The sequence below is a fragment of the Hylaeus volcanicus genome, chromosome 3 (genome assembly GCF_026283585.1).
Source record: "Hylaeus volcanicus isolate JK05 chromosome 3, UHH_iyHylVolc1.0_haploid, whole genome shotgun sequence".
NCBI lineage: Eukaryota > Metazoa > Arthropoda > Insecta > Hymenoptera > Colletidae > Hylaeus > Hylaeus volcanicus.
In genome coordinates this window covers 22,656,164-22,677,352 of record NC_071978.1, presented here as the reverse complement: position 1 = coordinate 22,677,352, position 21,189 = coordinate 22,656,164, and the positions used below count along the sequence as shown (strand labels likewise).

Here is a 21,189-nt window from a genome sequence, read left to right as displayed (position 1 = left end):
TTTCCTCGATTATAATTAGTTATGAAGCGTACCATAATAAGATTCTTGACCAGTATAATCATCGATATTACAATTTTTAATATGTTCTTTGGTAGAACATATAGAATAAATTCAAATAGTATTGTCTGCTCTAAAGAATATTCGTGACTACACCATAATCCTCAGAATACGTGTATGATATACATAAACAAAATTAAGAAGCGATATTTTAGTAAAAAATGTTCAATTCAAATCGTTATTATTAATTTCTTCCCGTGAATTATCGTAAAGTTCTTATCACCATTGTTCGTTCTATTCCTACTATTATTTTGGTAGCACCATCGTTTCCGTACATATTGTACTATATTCTTTCACGCGATTCGTAAGATCTCAACATCGATAAATTTTAATTGTTCATAATTCCCAGCCAATTAATCTTCGATCGGAATATATCTCCAATACGTAGGTACGGCCCTGCCTCACCGTGTCGAAAGGACCCGATTCCGTTAGATCTGAACGTCCATGTTCCGCAGGTAAATGCCAACCAATGGGAGAGCCCGTATCAGCGACGCACCTGGGTAAAACAGGCAAGAAACGAACGGGGCAACGAGCGATCAGGTAGTTGTTCAAGTATTTCCAGTTGAGCATGATCGGCACGTAGAGCTCTCTGCCGAAAACTTCCCCTCCCTCTCCTTCTCTCTCTTTCTCCCTTTGGGTGTGTGCACATTGTGAACATTTGTAAATAGGTAAGTAAGCAAGGAAACGTTCGCGCGTGTGAAAAAACAGTTTCTGTTCGCGTTCACGTTTGCGGCGAGCTTGTGATACCTCGATGCCCGCTTATCCCGTACGGGTGTCAAGCCGCGAAACAACGTTCCAACGGACACTGTGAAAACCCTGCTGTCAAGGTATTTATGGAAATGATTGCTTGACCGAAGTCATTGCACCGCGATAACGTGAATTTCTCCCGACCACGGCGGTATCCAGAAGCGATCACACCTGTTGCTCTGTACGTCGCCGATGATAATCGACACGCGAGCCTGCCTATCTCTTATGTGTGCATACCCTTCTTTCGTGGCTGGTAACGGGCTTCGATAAGAAAAATCTTGCATCTATGCGATGTGGATTTTCTGTAATTCACGCGTGTGCTTGCCTTTCGAACGGATTACGTTCCCAGCAGAAATGGAAAGACGCGCCGTCGGCCGTCGGTACACTCGGCGACGAACCGTGGAAAAGAATCAGTTGCAATTATATTTCCGGTGGCATTTCGTCGCGACGCAGTGCGGTACAGTCGTACGGTAAACAATTGTGCACGATGGGAGCTCGTCTTTACTGTTGGTCGTTGCACTTTGAGAAATTCTTTTACAAATAGGCTCCGAATAGGATTGGGCTGCTTGAATAATTTTGGGTACATTTTTGTTCGATTAATGAAATCGTTCAAATACGCGAGAAAGTAATTTATTACGTATCGACGTGTACGCATTTGAAATTTATATAATATTTTAACATATTTTTACGAAGAATACGATTCCTGTTCGATTAACACGTTCACTGCCAGACTAATACTCTTGAAAATTTCTAACGCGATTTAATTTTGTTTACAGACTATTGAAAGCTAGCGTAACGAAACATTTATTTTGTTATTTAATTTTGTAACTTCATCAAAATTCAAGTATTTCATTTAAATGCATTTTCTATGACACGTAACTTTCAGAATTAATAATTTTCGTTTTTCAGTGAAAAGTACCGAATCACCCATGTATAGGTGACGTGGCGATCAACGTGTTAATGCCATAAAAGAACTAAATACACGAATATCCCTATAATATTCCAAATACTCGTGTGATTTTTTTCTGATATGCGTAACTAATAAATATTTTCATTCGTTCTTCTCCTTCGCCCGAGTAACGGATAACTTTCGTGATTTACAAACACAAGTCGGTGAATATAGAACGTTGTTCGATATACTTATTGTTTGTTATCCAGATATAAAAATGTGCTCAACTATGCGTTCGGGATCGCGACGAAAACTGCGCGAACGTCGGCGAGACTAATAGCATCCCAATGCATGAAGTACAGTGATTTCCATCGTGCTGTATGTATCACGCATAGCCACCGTAGCAATCGTAAATCGTAGCGAGCGTTTTTATCACGTTATCACTGTCACGTTCGGATGAATCGCGATGATTCATTGTTTTGGAATACCTGTTACTATTCTTCTCTTCCTAACCTTCGTTTTTCAACCCATCGACGCATTTTTCTTATTAGACACTTCGCTAATAGAGGTCTCTATTTACCGAGAAGTTATACTAAGAGTTAAAGCAAATATATCTATACATCTGTGGAGTTAACCAACTTCGTGGCATTTACGCGTAGCTACGTGTAAGATCGCGCCGAAGAAACTTACGCAGAAAATAATAGTAACTCTCCCGATCATGGAAACGAGAAAGATCGGTGGATATTTCTCGACTGTTTTATAAGGAGGTTCCCCGCCCATGACATTTACGATAGACGTTCCCTCGATTCCAGCAAACGCATTGTTTATCGTGAATCGATAACACCGACGAGGTTTAATATACAATTATCCCGGACAAAGTCGCGACAACGTTAAATTGCTTGTATCACGTAAAAATCCTTATCTCCGAGATAGTCGATGTTGGGATAAAATTACGTGGGCTGTTTCGCAAGTTCCTACGGTTCCATTCTTCTAACTATAAATAACGCAGACACGTAGATTTAATTCTCGATTACTTTCTTGATCCAATTAGCGACTTTTAAACACTAATTTTATTGCCCGATGACATTTGTGGCAGATTCAGAGGCGCAGTGAATGAAATAATTGAATTATTTTAAATATCGCGGTACGATCGCTTCGAAGAAAATTCGCTTAGATCTACAGTGACTTAGATCTAGTTTCTTATTGAAAGGATCGACAACTAGACTGCTGATTCGATGGATTTACGATACAAGCTAATATAACAAATACATGCAAAACGAAATTACATTATTATATTAATTGTAGAATATATTGAACATACATCGCGTATATTTTCTGTGGGTTTTCCATATTACCATGCGTCATGAATACGTAAAATCCACGGTACAGTCATAATTATTTTAATCGACTAACGAAACACTCGAGGCATCCGAAGTCGAAGATGCCGAAGAAGCATCGTAACTACGTTACAACCACCTGTAATTCACGCCTACGAAATGCCTACATGTTTCCCATTACGATAGCCGCGGCATAAATTGCAAATATTTACAGAACTCCGTGCACGTCGATATTGCGTTGAACGACCTTCGATATTCAGAGAGGGGAAAAATGTGACCGGTGGGGTTCAATTCTTTTACAATGCCACGCAAGTATAACGATGCAGTCCAGATCCTTTTACGAGTAACGTTAATTAACTCCCGCGGAATACCTTCTAAAAATATCTAGGAAGGTCAAAGGTCCTGCATATTTCCTGTATACTTACTTCATTTAATCGCAGATTTCATCAATTTTTTTAAGCTGTTTCCATCCCTTAAAATAGTTGCAAAAACTATTCTATTTTATTCTTTCTGTTTTTTCCTCTTTTTTTTTCCTGCATATTTCCTGTATACTTCATTTAATCGCAGATTTCATCGATTTTTTTAAGCCGTTTCCACCGCTTAAAATAGTTGCAAGAACTATTCTATTTTGTTGTCTGTTTTCTTTTCTCTTTTTGATCGCAAATATTTTCCAACTTGGTGTGCTTTAAATATACCCGGCGTTAATTATCAGATCCTCGACTAAAATTACACTTTTTACGACACAGTGAATCCCGAGATTAGGTGCGAACATAAAACCGTAGTACCTGTATAAAATCCGAATGCCTTTTCCGCTTTTGCTTTTAATCCCTAATCTGAGATACACGAGAGGTTTTGCTTCGCAGACCTAACTTTTTGGGACCAATGTTTACAAGCCACTCGCAACACGTGACAAAGTTTTATTACAAAGGGGATTCCCATGGGAAAGGCAATTAAGTAGGTAATCGCTGGAATTCTTTTCGATATTTATTTCTTATCGACTTTAAAAGAAGCTCCCTAGTCTCTTTTGGAAGAGTATATTAAGGTATTCACTGAAGACTTTCTCCTACTTTAGAATTTGCCATATAAAGAATCGTTCTATTACTTTTCTTACAATTTCAAAAGTAGCATACTGCTGTATGACTTTCTTCATGTGTAAATGGTTTATCTTCCACAAAATTAATTTCTGCACCCAACTGATAAGAAACGATGATTATCTTGAAATCTCGTCTTTAGTTAATGCGAAGTGACGCGATAGAAAAGATTGCGAAGTACAGAGTCGTATGCTTTCGGATGCAGTTTTCCAGTTTTGGCATCAAAGGGTTAATTTGTTGACTAATTCGCGTATAGGTGGATGCAAACGGAAAGTTCATTCGCTCGGGGTCCATTCACTGCGAAACTCGTTCGCAATCGGCGGTTCAGTCGGTATGCGGGCACATTGGCAACTTTCTTTCCACTTTTTCAATGCTCTCGCCCGAGTATCCGTCCGTGATATGTTTACTTTCAACAGGCGTTTACCTGCCGTGCCCCCTCCTCCCACGTGTCGGATATTTCCTGGAAAAGCGAGTCTCGGACTTGTTCAATTCACCTGTTAGGTCTCGACTGGTGCGGCACAAACCGACCCCACTGGTTTTTCAGTGAGCTTTGCGGAGGGTTGCAGCGGTCGTCTACCTGAAGAGGATGACACGAAAGAGTCAAAATTGTGAATCTAACTTCTCCGCTATACGAGCTTCTCGTAAACATTCCTCTCCAATCTCTATGACTGAAAATTGATCGACTCGATCAACTACTTCAGCTTCTTCTGAACTCTCGATGCACCAACAATCGATCCTCCAATTACACCGCGCAATGTATACGTCGCTGATGAAAGTAAAGTCTGAAAAGAGTTCCTCGGACGACCGACAAATAACGAGGAATCGGTAGACAGCAATTGCACTCGCTTGATTTATAAATACTTGCACCGGTCGTATTTCCCCGGCAATTTTTGCAACGAATTGTTGGGTAGCAGACCCAAGATCCTTCCTCATTACCTGGCTAGCCAGCAGACCTGCACGCGAGAACGGCACACCTCTTCTTACGGTCATTTTTATTCTTGGCGCGAGGCTTTCCAGAACTTCTATAACTCATTTCCACGTTTACTGTATCTACGTTATCTGGGGTGTATTTACAGAAGTAGATCCGCGGTGTGGGAGAAACCTGTCGAGCATTAATTTATGCCAGGCGCGCGTATCGATGGAACTAATTTATTATAGCGTGTTACAGTGATAGAGAAGAAGTAGGGGCGCGGCCTTCGAGAGAAAATTATTAACGCTGTGCGTAACCGATTGATACATTAATCGTTGGAGTATGTTCTTTCCTGGATCGTTGAAACATCTTCGCGATTAATTGCGTTTCGTAAAGAAAATTAGAATTTCAGTTTACATCGGATTCGTGTTTGTCAATCGTCGTCGTGTTACATGACTGACAAATTTAATTATGTGTGGCTATTTCCACCTGTCGCGATTACGAGTTGAATGCTTATCGTTCTCGGGTTAGGGTTCTCAGCGCATTTAAGTCGCGGCTTGAAGTCCTAGGATTTTAGTTACTCTCGAAAGGGTTAACAACCTTCTGGTTGCACGGGTTACTCCACTCGCTGGCGAAGGAAGGGAATGCGAGCAAGTATTTGTTGCTCGTGCCATGATAAATCGGGAAGACGCGAGTTTTACGAGGTTGCTTCCAACCACCTTGCGCGGGAACGTTACCTTAACGAAGGCATAAATTCCTACCCTTTCTCGCCCATGCGCGGTTGCCGTTTATTAAACATGACGCAACACGTGGTCCATGAATTCACGGAAGAGTCCGAGATGCTAATTATAAATTACAGTAGACATTCAGAGCGAAGAATTTTTCTAAAATACATTGGTTTATAGAATCTGGTCTAATCGATCAAATTATTTGCTTCTCCTTTCACTCGAAGCTATAGTAGAATGTATGTATAGTAGGCGCACAATTAATTTCTGCAGCTAATATACCAATTGATATACGTATAACTTTAAGAAGATAAGAAATTCCATCGTGATGTAAGCTTGTAAAATTCGCCTAAGTCGCGATCGTCGCCAGTGCAATTCGCTACGGACTTGAGAAATTCGCTCGAGAATGCTTTCCGTCCCTTTACCGTATCGTCGTTGCGGCAAATCTCGTTTCCAACGTTGGACGCGCGTGTTCCAACTCAGGCATATAATATTCCGTGGCGATTTGCGTGTAATACGTGGGTGTAATTGCATTTCGCTACTCTCGAGTGTGCACTGCTTATGGGAAACCTGGAAACGGTACTCTCGATCTCATCTCCGCGATCTATGGCGCGCTAACGATCGAGCGTTGTTTCAGAAGAAATCGCGCGAAAAAGGACGCGAAAATACTAGTACATATATATCGAACTTGGGTTCAAATTGAAACGTGTCAGAGTAAACGCAATGGTAGATAAACGTTAATGTTTCTCACGCCTAATTTTTATCGTATTTCGTATTTTATATTCAACTCTGTCGCACATGCAAACGTTCCCACAACCTGCGTGTACCCGTTCATTCCAGAAAACTGCTGGAAAATCGAGCAATCTAATTGAAATGCCGTTCTCCAGACGTTCCTCGACTATTACACAGCTCGAGTTATCTCGAGTTCCATAGTCGTTAGATAAACACGTGAAACCACACTTGGCGATAGTGGCTAAAATAATAACGGCTGAATTAGAGGAAGCGAAGTACAATATAGAACAGACATTGTTTAATTTAAATTAAATATAAAGATCGTATCATATCCACTCGTAATTTTGAATGTAACTCTTTAATTAAGCGAGTGAGTGAGGTGTACTTATGAGGAAGTCATAGAACTTGACTGTGACACCTAATGTACCTAAGTCTTACATTGATTCAGGATTTGCATTCGTTTAATTCTTGCTTTGTGTATACTTCTGATAATCTCCACTCTGTTGGGCCCTCTCGGCCCGCCCATAGCTCGGGTACCTCGGGGTTGCTAAACCCGCAATGCAGCTAGAATTAAATCTAGCTGCAGCCCCTGAGGGCAGCTCTTTAACACGTTGATTGCAACACTGATTCACATGGAAATGTGTACAAGACTAAAATTTTGTCTCGAGACTATTGGGAATTATAGAATCTATCATTTGTCGTATTATCAATTTTTATATCCCTGTACAAATTTACGAATTCTATCTAGGTGCGTTTTCATTAACACTCAGTCCTTAAAATTAATTGTTGAAGTTCCTCAGTGAAAAGCCATATATGGGTGACGTGGCGTTCAACGTGTTAATTAAGAGTAATCGCGTTGCTAATTATTTAAATATACCTCCGGCTGTAGTTAACAAACAAAATTCTCAACTTTCCTAAAGACACTAGACTTTACCACTAAATATAATTACATATGAATAAATCTTAAACCGTGACGTTAATTTAAAAAAAAAATATATGTATAAGGACAAGATATGACCACTGAATAACGAAAATTCGTTTGTCCTTGCACGAAAATGATTATCGAAGTATACACGACTAGTTCATACACTTTGTATCGTCTAAAGTCAACAACGAGTCCGAATTCTTCCTCCCCTCCCCCTCGAAGGACTGGTTCTGGCCTTCCTACTTTACGTAATCGTCGTTCGATGCTTTCTGCGTTCGAAAGGAAATTCTCCGGTTTAGATGTCCATCTTAGGCGACGGCGAAGGTGTCGGAGGATCGAATGCCGTTTCCGTCGCTTACGGTCAAGGACGTGGTTGCTTCAGCGCATTCCCCAGATGAATTTTTCTCCGAGGGCGTGTCCGCATCCATAAGCAATTATGCTCGCTCTTGTCGCGTAGTCGTAAACCTTCTACGCGTTTACGCTTTTTCCAACCTATTTTCATCTTCCCGAACAGGTCAATTGCGCGTCCAACCCGCCTTCTTCCTGTACTTCTTAGACTTTTTTCACTGTTTTCATTCGAGCATGCCATCCACTCTGGAGTCCTGAAAAAGGCGTTTCTACATTATTTTTTTTTACTCGAATACCAATGATAATAGCTTCTTTCGAACTTTACGCGTCCATTTATGAGAGTTTCAAGGAAATGTGAAATTTCGTTAATCGAGGAAGTATTTGTGCGTAAATTCGCATTTCCTAGATACATTTCAGATTATTCGATACAGTTACGTTTTATATATTTTATATATTTCGCACATTTCATGCGTTTTATTGCTGGTTGAAAGCAACGATACTCGCCGATTTTGCCATAAGTAACAAGCCTTTAGCCAGCGTCCTATCTACCGCGTGAAACGAGAATCGAGCATACTCGAAGTCCAACGGACCTTCCGATACAGACCCGTACGCTTCTTTTTATCCACGATCGGCTAGACACTCCCGGAAATTTGCATAATTTAGTCACCGCGGGGCGACGTCTCGCGATAAGAATTTCCATTTCCGTCGTCGCCACGAAAAGGGCTCTCCTATCTTCGATCGTTAACGGTGTATAAATCGCGGATAACGTTTCACTTTCCACTTTTGGACCGCGTGTTTATAGAAAACAATCCTATTTCTCCTATTCAACCGTGTACCAGAATTATCTTGCGTCGTGGGGACCCATCGAGGATTTGAGCAAATCTTGCCAGAAATCTATGCAAATGCGTACACAGTCAATTTTTGAAGTATTCGTATCTTCTATGTGAAGAAATTCGTGTAACATGAGTTGAATGATAACATTTATTTGGATACATCAAACCCAAATTAGACAAATTTCTTCAATATATATAGAAGTTAAGAATGTTTCGCTATAAATATGTACATGAATGTACATGTACATAGATTTTAAGTACATATATATATATTTCTTTGGAAACATCAAACCTGTTATTTATCTTATGTTAGACAAATTTCTCCAATAGACATAGAGAGTACGAGTAATTATAGTACTCCCTGTATGTGTCTGCTCCCTTCAGAGCAGAATGACAAAGTTCCTTAGTCTAATCTTAACCAGTTAAATCTTCTTATTTTTATTAAAACGAACTTGCCTTTTATTTTAACTAACTTTTCTTATTTACCATTCATCGTTGCATTCTTCTTCCAGCGTTAGCCTTTCCCTCATTACACCTACAAAAAAAAAAGTAGAAAGTTCAAACGTTAGTTTCACTATAAGTGTTAATCACAATTTCGATGTACCCTGTCCTGTACCATTTTCCACGAGTAAACGAATATCACCGATCCCGAGGCAGAATACCTCTGAGCTTTCGTCAGACATAGGCTCGGTTTGAATGAAAACCGATAGAAATCTGGAATCCGAACGCTCGCCGTGGAATTCCTGGCTCGCAGTCTTGAAATGCATTGGTGAGTTCGATCTCGAGGCGTGTAAACGAAGCCCACTCACCTTCCTTCCTTTTCCCTTCCCTTTTCGCCGTGACTGCTATTAGGTCGCAGTTACGACATTTTAAATCCGCAGTTACGACTCCGACGTGTCGAAGAATGAATTGCCCCATCGATGGCCACCGACTCAAATCCGCTCACCCGGTACGTAGAAACGTGCTACGTGGAATCGTTCGCCTGGCGATTAAATGTAAATTAATTACCGCAAAACAACGTTTGGGAGAACGTTTCATTCGAATCGCTCGATTTTCCACTTTATTTCCTGGAATCAACAGGTAGCTTAGTATTTGTTCTTCGTAATAGAGGAGATGGAAGCAGTGTGAGATAAGATAATAACAGTATGCAGGAGTTAATGCCAGGCTAAATTAATTCGGACTAATAAAAAGTTCTTTTTAAGCTGGTAGACTACCCCTAAATAACCTGCTATTATAATATAATTCCTTCAAAGTACTATTAAGTCTTTCTCTAAATATAATTCAATCCCTCTCAGAAACACTAAGAATGCCCATGCAATGCGTCTACGTATCAGTCTAGCCTCCCATAGCGTCGATACAGCCTCTGAGGGTAAAGAGAAAAAAAAGAACATAACGGAGATATACAATGAGCCTCTCCGCTCCGTGGAAACCCGGACAGCATTCCCACCATCGATGATACAACCATTTTTATCAAGTCACGTATCTCGAACGGTTACGCAATACCATTAACCGATCGTGGTATAGCCCCCACGACCCAAATCCGCCGTCGCCGTGAAATCATATACATTTCGGACGAAATTGTGCCGGTAAACGAGCGTGCTTGGTTCTCCTGGCCGCCTATTTCGGTTTACCTCGTTAAAGCGTGCTTGGTGCTCCATAAAAGTGCACGCCACAAGCGCCAATTCCACGTGACGAGTCAATTGCACACGCGAAAACGGTGGGCGGATGGAATTGCACGCGAAATCGTACGGCAGAAAGGGTCGTTTGGATAGAGCAGGCAAGAGAGTACGAAAAAGTGTAAAGGTCGATTCAGACTATACGACACGGACCGTCACGTTCCGGCAACGACACGCACCGGCACCGACACGACAAAACATTAAAATACGCGTTTTAACACGACGACTGCCACACTCATTCGCATGGAAGTCTCCACAGAACTAAAATTTCGTCTCGAGACAATTAGAAACTATAGAATCTAATATTTGTCGTATTAATTATTTTTTAATTCTCATCAAAATTAACGAATACTATCCAGACCTGCTTTCATCAATAGTTAGTCCTTTAAATTATTTGTTGAAGTTCTTTAGTAAAAAGCTCCGTCACCCATATGTGAGTGACGTAGCGTTTAATGTATTAATGGAGCTACTCACACTTAACAGACACCGACTTGAACGTTCCGTGAACGGGAATAGTGTGAATAGTTCCATTAAAACGCGCGTTTTAATGTTTTGTTTTGTCGGTGCCGGTACGTGTCGTTCCCGGTCCGTGTCGTATAGTCTGAATCGACTTTAACGCGTATAGTAACAGAAAAAAAAAACCAGATGAAGTGCTTGTCTGCTCTTTTCTACCACGCATACGCAATTACATTAAGAAACTCTGGTGGGAGAGAATGTGAATCGAGAAATGTCACTGAGTAATCTCTGGTCAGCGTCAGGTGCTCCTTGATTCCTATGACTTCTCCCACCAAGTCTTAAAATTCTTAGACGTAAACAGAGATACTCTCTCCATTTGTTCTCTCTTTAGATCTTACACTTTGCATCTTCACTTACAGAGGCTGCAAATGACTCCACTACTCTGCATAATCTCTTTGGTCAGAACTGTTCATGCCTTTTTTGATAACAAACACCACTTACGATTAGGGTATCTCTCTCCACTTCCTTATGCTTTCGGTGCCATGGGCTTTCTAGCAAAAGAATTTCTATATCAGAATATTTCTGTTAGTTGTACGAACCTTTTTCGACTGATGGTAAAATAAATATAAAAATAAAAGTTTGAAGAAACGGATCGACAACACTTTCGCGACGTCGATCTCGTTCTCCGAACAGACGCCTGATAGAATGCGTAACAATGCTTCTCCCGTTATGCGAATTCCCACGGCGCCTAATCCCTGGCACAGTGAAAGCACTCCGACGAACGCCCCAGTCATCCTGCGTCCAGAATTTGAATACTAATTCCCTCTCGTCCATTCGAAAGCGTTTCTGTTAGATTGCTGTAATTTAATTACAGGGGCCTCCGAGAGTATGAAGCGTTTCCTTTTTCCATTCTGCGCGATGACAACGTCTTGTTACGTGAAACTCTCTAACAAAGATCGCCGTTGCACGATCATTTCAGCGCGTGTAGTGGCGCCAGTAGTTTGTGTGCTCGTCGTGCCCTGAAACAGTCATAATGCTCATCTCCGCTGGTGAAACGATAAATTTGCCTTGTTCTTTAAGAATTTTAAATATAAAACAACGTCTTGTTACGTGAAACTCTCTGTATAACAGAGATGGCCATCGTGCGATCATTTCGCCAGTAGTTTGTGTGCTCGTTGTGCCCTGAAACAGTCATAATGCTCATCTCCACTGGTGAAACGATAAATTTGCCTTGTTCTTTAAGAATTTTAAATATAAAACAACGTCTTGTTACGTGAAACTCTCTGTATAACAGAGATGGCCATCGCGCGATCATTTCGCCAGTAGTTTGTGTACTCGTCGTGCCCTGAAACAGTCATAATGCTCATCTCCACTGGTGAAACGATAAATTTGCCTTGTTCTTTAAGAATTTCAAATATAAAACAACGTCTTGTTACGTGAAACTCTCTGTATAACAGAGATGGCCATCGCGCGATCATTTCGTCAGTAGTTTGTGTGCTCGTTGTGCCCTGAAACAGTCATAATGCTCATCTCCACTGGTGAAACGATAAATTTGCCTTGTTCTTTAAGAATTTTAAATATAAAATAAATCATTGGTTCTCCTGGAACGAACAAACGAAATTGAGTAAACAATTGTAACATTTCTCTTATACAGAGAGATCTAGAATATTCTCGATTTAAATAATTAACCATCGACCATCCTCGACCTATCGCGCCATGTGTAATTTTCTCAGCATGATTGAATAAGTCATAAAACCTAGAACAATCGTTAGTCGTGACACGACCTCCACGTGAGAAGACGCTCTGTTCGAGAATTGAACGCGAGCCAAGGGTGCCGATTAGGGTCTAATTCGCAGAACGTTACGTCCTAATTAAACATCGTACGATCGTTAATTATCACCCCATGGGAGATCCTGTCCTATCTTTATCGCGAGGATCGTTGCGAGCGAAAGAGTACGCTCGAACGAATTCCGATCGAGTCGAGCGCGGAATTTATGGCATTTATGGTCGGGATATCCCGCTAAGTCCGTCATCGCCAAACACTTGGAGCTTTTATTCGACACCTGGTAGAAATGGCGCTTACGTAGCGAGCCATCCAATCAAATAATGATTGGTTTCTCTTGGAGCAAATTCTGAATTTCACATTCCTCGCGCATAACTATGCAAAAAACGACTCCCATAGTTTCTCTCTTTGGCTGGGAGCCGCCTCGAGTGGAGTTCCGTACACTCGAAGTCTGAAGGGACTTGGATGGAACGGGAAATATTTATTTTTTGGCCTGAGAAGTCTCTCTGATCACTTCATTCGATCTCTCGTATATCCATCTCACGTTTGTGTACATTATATTCTACGATATATGTATAATACACGTATATGCATCATGCATCTCCAATATAACGTACTTAACTAACACGTTGAAGTCTCGAAAGTATCAAACAAACGATGAATCCACTTGAATAAAGATTGAGGTTCACCATGCACACGTTATTCAGAGAAAAAGTGTCCTAGAATCTCTAATACCTAAGCACAAAGTGTGTCGCGAGCATAGGTTCGAAAATGAATTCTGTTTACCATAAGCGAAGTGCAATCCTCTGCGTCCGTTGTGCAATCGAATGCAAATATTCTTCGTTTCTTTTTCTCTCGTCGAGATATTTAAGAAGCCCGCCGTGCACGTCGGCGATAAATGATAATTCAGCTAACGCGCAACAGTGGGCAAAGAATGTTTGTAATATATTCTTCTGGAAAAAGTTCGCACGATGCCATCGTGGCTGCGTTGAAACTCGACCGCCTTCTGCAAAAATAAACGTGGAAAAGTAATAACGATTACTTATTGATTATAAACTGGGAATTTATATAGCGAGGAATGCGTATAGTTACAGAATTCCACGTTGATGGCAATCCACGTGACGAGCGGAATCGCCTAAATTACTGGCGATACTGGAACAGAAAGTCGCTTTAGTTCGAGCAATTAAAAACTCGTTTTTTGGGGTATACGAGGCGATTCGATGGGTCTGAAAACTTTCAGGGGAATTCTACGTTGAAGAATTGGGGAAGTATGTGTGATTTGTTTGGCCTGTCCACAACTATTTAATGATGTTTTATTTTAATTGCATTGCTTCCTTAAAATTAAAAACTCTTGTTTCCCTCTAGTTTAAATCCCAGATTCTATTGATTTCTGTATAACAATAATTGGACAAGTATGTGTGATTCGTTTGGCCTCTCCACAGCTATTTAATGATGTCTTATTTTAATTGCATTCCTTCCTTAAAATTAAAAACTCTTTTGCTACCCTCCTCTAGTTTAAATTCCAGATTCTATTGATTTCTGTATAACAATAATTGGGCAAGCATGTGTGATTCGTTTGGCCTCTCCACAGCTATTTTAATTGCATTCCTTCCTTAAAATTAAAAACTCTTTTGCTACCCTCCTCTAGTTTAAATTCCAGATTCTACTGATCTCTGTATAACAATAAATAAATCTCCCAACCCGAAGCAAGCTACTGAACCTTCCATACAAGAAGAGTGTCTACAGTAACAAACTTTTGTCATCGCTAAAATAATCTTCATAAAAAATTCTGGATGGTGAATGCCAGCCAGGGGACATTCCCCCAGTTCTCCAGACGTGGATTCCATAGGTTGACGTTTCTGCAAAACGTTCATCAAAAAATAATATTTATCGGCCCATTGTCCGCGAGAATCGCACCTCCATGGCCGACGAAGATTCGATAAGTGGACGGCACGCGAAAGGAATTCCCGACATGTCCGGCGAGTGAATTAGGCTCATTGGAATTTCACTTTGGTTACAAGCTGGCTTTCGTGCCGCCAAGTATGGTCCCCATGACCCGGTAGCCGGATACGATACGGCGACGTGCAACTATCGCCTGTCTCTCCGTCATTAACACGTTGACTGCCACGCCAATTTTCCTTATCTAAAGAAGTCATCGACATTTGTCCAAATTACAGCTTTTCGAGTCGAATAAATGGATCGAGATTGCTCGTCTCAAACGTGAATCGAAAGCTCGCGTAGAAAAAACAAATACTCGTGATTCGATAATTGGTTACAGAAATAAGATTTAATCGTTTCTTTCAGATAAGAAGTTAAACGTTCGGCCACGATGCCATACTACAACAGCGGACACAGTCCTTCCACTTACAAAGGTAATAATGACAATAATATTTGTACATTTTAATATTCGATACGCTACAACGTAATTTTAGCAAATAGTTTCGTAATATTTTATGAATTACTTTAATTCAGTCTTCTATTAAAAGAAACTCGTATCGAAAGTATCTAATGGCACTTTCTCGGTAATTAAAATCCCATTAGCACAGAAACTACCAAGGTTGTTAATTCTATTCTACTTCAAACTTCTTTTTGAAATCATTCCCCAGAAAAACATGTATGTATAAATACAGAGAGTTCAATGATAAATTAATGGGTTTAATATTTATTTCGAGCAACTTCTTTCTCTTCCCTCTCTTCCTACCATAAAAAATGGCGAATGGATGCGGACTAGCTTCCATATTCGTCAATCATTCATTGCTCGTTTACATTCCCACATTCCACGGTATGAAAGAGCAACGCGCAATTAGGTTGTTAACCCTCTATTGCATAATGTGCCCCATCGGGAACCCGGTAAAAACGAATCCTGTAAAGTTCACCGTGGCAATGGCGATGTTTTCTTATGGACTCATCCAACGACTCTGCGGATTCATTCACTTCTCGCTGGAATATTAATCGATAGGGTTAAAAATACCAGTGACATTTCTCGATGGACTCCCAACGATGTAACTCTGCAATCTCGAACAAGCTACTATTACCATTTTATATTTTTAAACTTCGTTTTACATATGTATTTTATGTTCGTTTAAAAATGTATTTTCTTTATATTTAGAATTCATTTTTTGTAAGTAAAATCAACATACAAGTATAGATATAGTACAGATAACTTCGTCTTTCCAAATCTCAGTAAATTCTTTGAATACACTCTGAAGATGACCGTAAAACAAAACGAAAGCGTACAATAAATAGCTAATTCGAGGATGTAGTGTTACCATTCTTTAATTTGCATGCATGCAAGCATCTCCCATGAATATTCGCGATAATGGTACTAATGGGAATCACGGTGTGGATCCAGATGGAGGCTCCAGTGGGCCATCGAGCACATCGGGCGGCCGAGTCAGTAGCTCCGAGCCGACGTACATGATGGAGCATTTGGCCACGTTCACGGTCACGAAGGAAACCGGTATTGTTTATCCAACGGACGGTATGCGGCGACTTCTGCAGTTGGAGAAGAGTAACGGCATCTGGAGCCAAAAGATGCAGCTCCGTCTGGAACGGAACTGGGTCCTGATCATGGACAACGAGACAGGGGTAATAGATCCTTGACACAGAATAATTATACGAAAAGAGAGAAACTAAATGCGTCGCGCACGCCACGTGTATATACTATGTACAGAGTGTTCAACTGCAGACAGAAGTTCTTTCAGAAGGTCAAAGAAAAAGAAAAGAATGGTTTGATACTTTTCTGTAAACTTGTATTCTCTTTAATCTATGGATACATCTACCTTCTACACTTTTAAATTATTCTACCGTCCTTGTTCGTAGAAATTTAAAAAAAACTTCCAACACAAATCTTAAAGAGAATAGAATTCCACGCAAAAAAATTAAGCGAATCTTTCCTCCATCTTCTCTAATAAAGAAAAGAACCGAATAAAACTTACAGCCTAGAATCACCCCCCCTAAAATATCGTCTGTCTGTGGTTGAACTATGATAATACGAAGTGGAACGTATGTGAAATTACATAGTAGCCAGAGTTCGAGACAGTTTCACTTAATGCATCGTTGAAAAATTCGTACGCAGGCCGTCATGGAGCGATTCCCAGCCTCGTTGATACAGGAACCGACCGCATTCACGTCGAGGGACCCTATGGAGATGTATAACAACATTCTCGTCTTCACAGTGGCGGATGACAGCGGTTCCGGTCAGCGAGCAGAGATGCATATATTCCAGTGTCAAAGCGTCTCGGCCCAGGACCTCGTCGAGGACTTGAAAATGTTGCAGATGGGGAAATTGGTACCCGGAGGTTCGCCCAGGGGACCTAGGGGTCGCATACCACCGCCTCCCACATTGCCTCCACCTGAGCCACCCTTGAATGGGGTGAACGTTCGAGAACAAGTGTCTGCTTTTAACGCTAATAACGGTACTGATGCAGTTACCTTCCTTTGGTGCACCTAGTCCTGCCATATGTTCTGTTACAAACACCGGGTTACTGTAAAAAAAAAGAGGAACCTATTTAGGAATTAAATAATTAGAGTAATTCTCACAATTTTTGCTGTATCAATCAATGTTACTGTAAAAAAAGAAAGGAAGCTGTACATAAACTATGGTAGTACAAACTAAATGACTAGAACACTCCTCACGATTCTTGCATGCCCACGTGGTGTATCAATCAATATCGATTTTAATACAATTACTCAGCGTACCTGCAACAGAACCTATACCAAGACGAGGTATACTCCCCACGAGTAACACGCTCACAAATAAGCTAACTAATTAATTATATCGTTACTTCGACAGCAGACGGTCAGAACGACATATCTCGCGAGGAGAACAACGACGAGGTCTCCTCGACGTCCTCGGAGAAGTACGAACGCGACGTGACCATCCTCAACCACTGCTTCGACGACATCGAGAAGTTCATCGCGCGCCTGCAGCACGCAGCGGCCGCGTCCAAGGAGCTGGAGCGGCGCAGACGCAACCGGAAGTCGAAGAAGAGAAACCTAGGCGACGGTATGCTGACGATGAGAGCGAAACCGCCTCCTGAAATGGAGTTCATCGATATATTCCAGAAGTTCAAGCTCTCGTTCAACTTGCTGGCTAAGCTGAAGGCCCACATCCACGATCCCAACGCTCCTGAGCTGGTTCACTTCCTCTTCACCCCTCTGGCTCTGATCGTGGACGCGTCTCGCGACACCAATTACGATCCTAATTTACCTAGCAAAGTGGTGTCGCCGTTGTTGACCAGAGAAGCCGTCAATCTTCTCATCAACTGTGTCACTAGTAAGGAGACAGAGTTGTGGCACTCTCTGGGCGACACTTGGCTGATACCACGCGACCAATGGAAGGGACACGTTCCTCCGTATCATCCCATATTCATGGACGGTTGGTCACCGGAGTATCCCATACCAGAAGACAGAGATCACGATCACCTAGCCTCGTTGTTAAACGCGGATAAGCAGAAGAGGGACGAGCTGCCGGAGCAACAGAACGACCCTTACTACAATCACCGCGAAGTGGACGAGTCCCATTACAGCAGTGACTACTTGGAGTACGAGAGCAGAGAGGAGCGCGGTGGCAACGAGTACTTCGATAGAAATTATGGGACCAGTTCTGAATTGTACGGCAGAGAGGAGCGAGTGGTCGACCAGAGGGCCCACAGCGACATATCCGTGGACTCTATCGAGAGAACACCGAGGGTCGCTGGGATGGAGAGGGCTCAGGAGGCTTGGCTGGACGACCTGATGGCTAGACACGCGAAGATCGTGCAGGTTAGAGATAAGCTGAATTGTATTGGAGTAACAGATGATGGATAGAAGACTCAAGATTCCTTATAGAGTTAATATTTGTTACTTTAACCCTTAATTCCTTGAAACTTCGTATCTCAATGAGAACTTTGTTCATATTTGGCGCAGGTCACCTATCCCAGAACGGCCAATAACGACAAGGAGCTGACGGTGGTGAGGGGCGAGTATCTGGAGATCCTCGACGACAGCCGGAAGTGGTGGAAGGCGAGGAATTCCAGGGGACAGGTCGCGCACGTGCCGCACACCATCGTCACGCCCCACAACCCGTCCCATTCCGCCGAGAACGACGTTTTCAACAATCCCCTGTACACCAGCCGATATCCGCGACAGGGGCACGGCTACAATTACGAGGTGAGAGTTGCAAACTCCTCTACACACCTTGGGGAAAACTAATTACAGTGGTAAAGGTCTGCTTGAACGGAGAGTAATTGACATTGCGAAACGGTGTCGCTGGTAACGATTGTTGCGATTGAAGGGTCCGGTACGAGGAATCGGATATCTCCATTTTTCGATGAAAATACGTACACAGAGATTTCCCTGGTTGATAAGGAGATCGAATGGCAATCTGGTACCGATAAAACGTCAGTAAACATGTCACGATTATGCTCCAGCTCTGGGGATAGTACTATTCACAATTTTCCCATTTTTATATGTATTTTTGATTGTGTATAGATACGTTTTTATGTTTCTACGTACCTGTCGTATTGAGATTATCGCACTGGACCTTTCAATTTCTATAGAACAGACCTTGAACAATATCTTCTCTTTGTTAAAACATTGTAATTCATTGTATGCTATTTATGAAATTTTAGGATTCAGAAATTGAAAGAACCAGCACTAGTCCAGGCCCGGAAGCCACGCATCGGACACACGCGATCCCGCCACCGGCACCTGCTGATTGGGTGAGGAAAGAGAGGCTCGGGAAAAAAGGTGAATTCCGATACTTTTAAGTCATCTAGTGACCCAGGGTCGCGTAGCTTTTCTCTCCGTTGCCTGAAAGATTTTGGAGGAATAGAATCACTGTTAGGAGATAGAATCACTTTTAAACTGTGGCGATCTGCATCGAAAGATCCACCAAAATACCTGATGAGATGAAGTATGAGGTCCTTGAGGCTTCCATGGTCTATCCTCAGAAAGTTTCATTCTAGACTTAGGTGTATCGGGAGTCAGAATTAATTTTTAAAAGCACAGTTCAGGAACTCTGCTACAGATTCAACTGCAAGATAAATTGACATTGTTTATAATTACAATCAGTGTGTACGTCGTGTTTGAACTTGTACACGTCGTGCGTTTTGTCTGACCGAAGCATTCCACGATTTCTGACATTTTTTTTTTTTTTATTTTACTTTTCTTATGTCAATACCGTGTTTTTCCACTTGTATATATATATAAATATAAATATATAAAGAGGTATATGCGAGTAATATCTAGGTCGAATCGTCGATATCGTTATCATAAGAGGGTCATGGTAACTGGAGGAATTATATACGTTCGAACGTTGTTAAGCGTTATTGGCTTCATTTTCCAAGTTCTTCGATGTTATCCAGAGTTTCGCACATCCACGATCATTCTGTGCTTCACTACACGTATAAATCCGCGGATACATAGAAGAACTTTGAAAATCACACCGTAATTACATCGACATAATTTATTTCATCGCAAAGAATCGAAACGATCGTTTCTTTCTTGCAGCTTAGAAGTATTAGCGATAAGACAATGACTTTATCAGATACACAGTTCTGCGATCGAGAAACGTAATTGAACGCTGGAAAACATTGCACCGTTAAACGTGCGAAGAACAGTGAATTCGTTACGACTGTACATTGATCTTTCTTTCTCGTGTTTATTTAAAAACATACGTATAGATATATAGAAACTGACACGTTATATTATGCTCGAAATCAACTGGTATCGCTTCACTATTGGTTAGGAGTCTCCGAGTTCATTTTAATACCGTACCTTTTGTTAGTGACCATAAGGACGATACCATATTTTTTATATTTATCGACTAACCAAATCTTAGCATAAATATACATACATATATATATATATATACATACATACATACTTAACAGAAGAGAACGATATGTATAGTTTTCTATTAAAAATGTAAGGTAAAGCGTCAAAGTCTTGAGCTGGCTAATCTAATGGACTCGCTATGAACCCGCGAAACGCACTGCAAAGAAGAATATCCATTTCATTATATCTAGCTTTTGCACTTCATAAATCTTCATTCTACTTCTGTTAAAAATGATAAAAGATAATTTTTATTTCGCTTGTAATGAGGTAATTTCATATGAAAGCCAAATAGTAAGTATTTCTTAGTATTATTCACGTATAATATACTTGAAGAAAAGTATGAAAGTGAAGTTTAATGAAGTAATAGCCAAACAACCATTTCAAATATTCGTATCATGCATTAGCTTCAACGTAAAGTGCATACTTCTGTGCGTTTCCGCTGGAACTATAGCGAAGTCACTGTCCGTCCATTAATCTGTTATCATATCCGGCTTCGTTCTGAGAAAAAGCATTGCAGGGTCGAATTAAAGCTATCGACACCTAGCATGTCTTCCTTGTACAATAAAGGAACGATCAAAAACATACTTCCCGTGCGTTCATTTTACGATAAACGCAATTACACACGTGACTCATATCTTTATTATACGCCTGTATTTATCAATGGCTTTCATCGACCGGCGCATATCTTTTTCTCGATGCTTGTACGTGTCATCGTATGTGTCTGCACGCATCAGTGTGAGTAAGCTTGTACAAACACGCGAAGAGAACGGCCGAGGAAGAAGCTGTATCACGAAACGACGAATCTGTATAAATTTGCGACTATCTTCAATGCTTGAGGAAAGGTCAGGTTCGTTTCCTT

General features: G+C 41.1%; 1 protein-coding gene across 4 annotated transcripts in view; it reads left to right on the top strand.

Annotated features, from left to right (window-relative positions):
- The first annotated feature begins 409 nt into the window (after nt 1-409).
- The window catches only part of LOC128874367 (epidermal growth factor receptor kinase substrate 8-like), a 23,381-nt gene continuing 2,601 nt past the window's right edge, over nt 410-21,189 (top strand). For 2 of the 4 annotated variants that reach the window (XM_054119062.1, XM_054119059.1), the window contains exons 1-7: nt 413-725; nt 14,814-14,881; nt 15,862-16,097; nt 16,588-16,927; nt 17,305-18,275; nt 18,420-18,662; nt 19,124-19,241. In XM_054119062.1, the coding sequence (XP_053975037.1) occupies nt 14,839-14,881; nt 15,862-16,097; nt 16,588-16,927; nt 17,305-18,275; nt 18,420-18,662; nt 19,124-19,241 (1,951 nt within the window). In that variant the 5' untranslated portion in view covers nt 413-725; nt 14,814-14,838. The other 2 variants (XM_054119063.1, XM_054119061.1) reach the window with 2 other exon arrangements.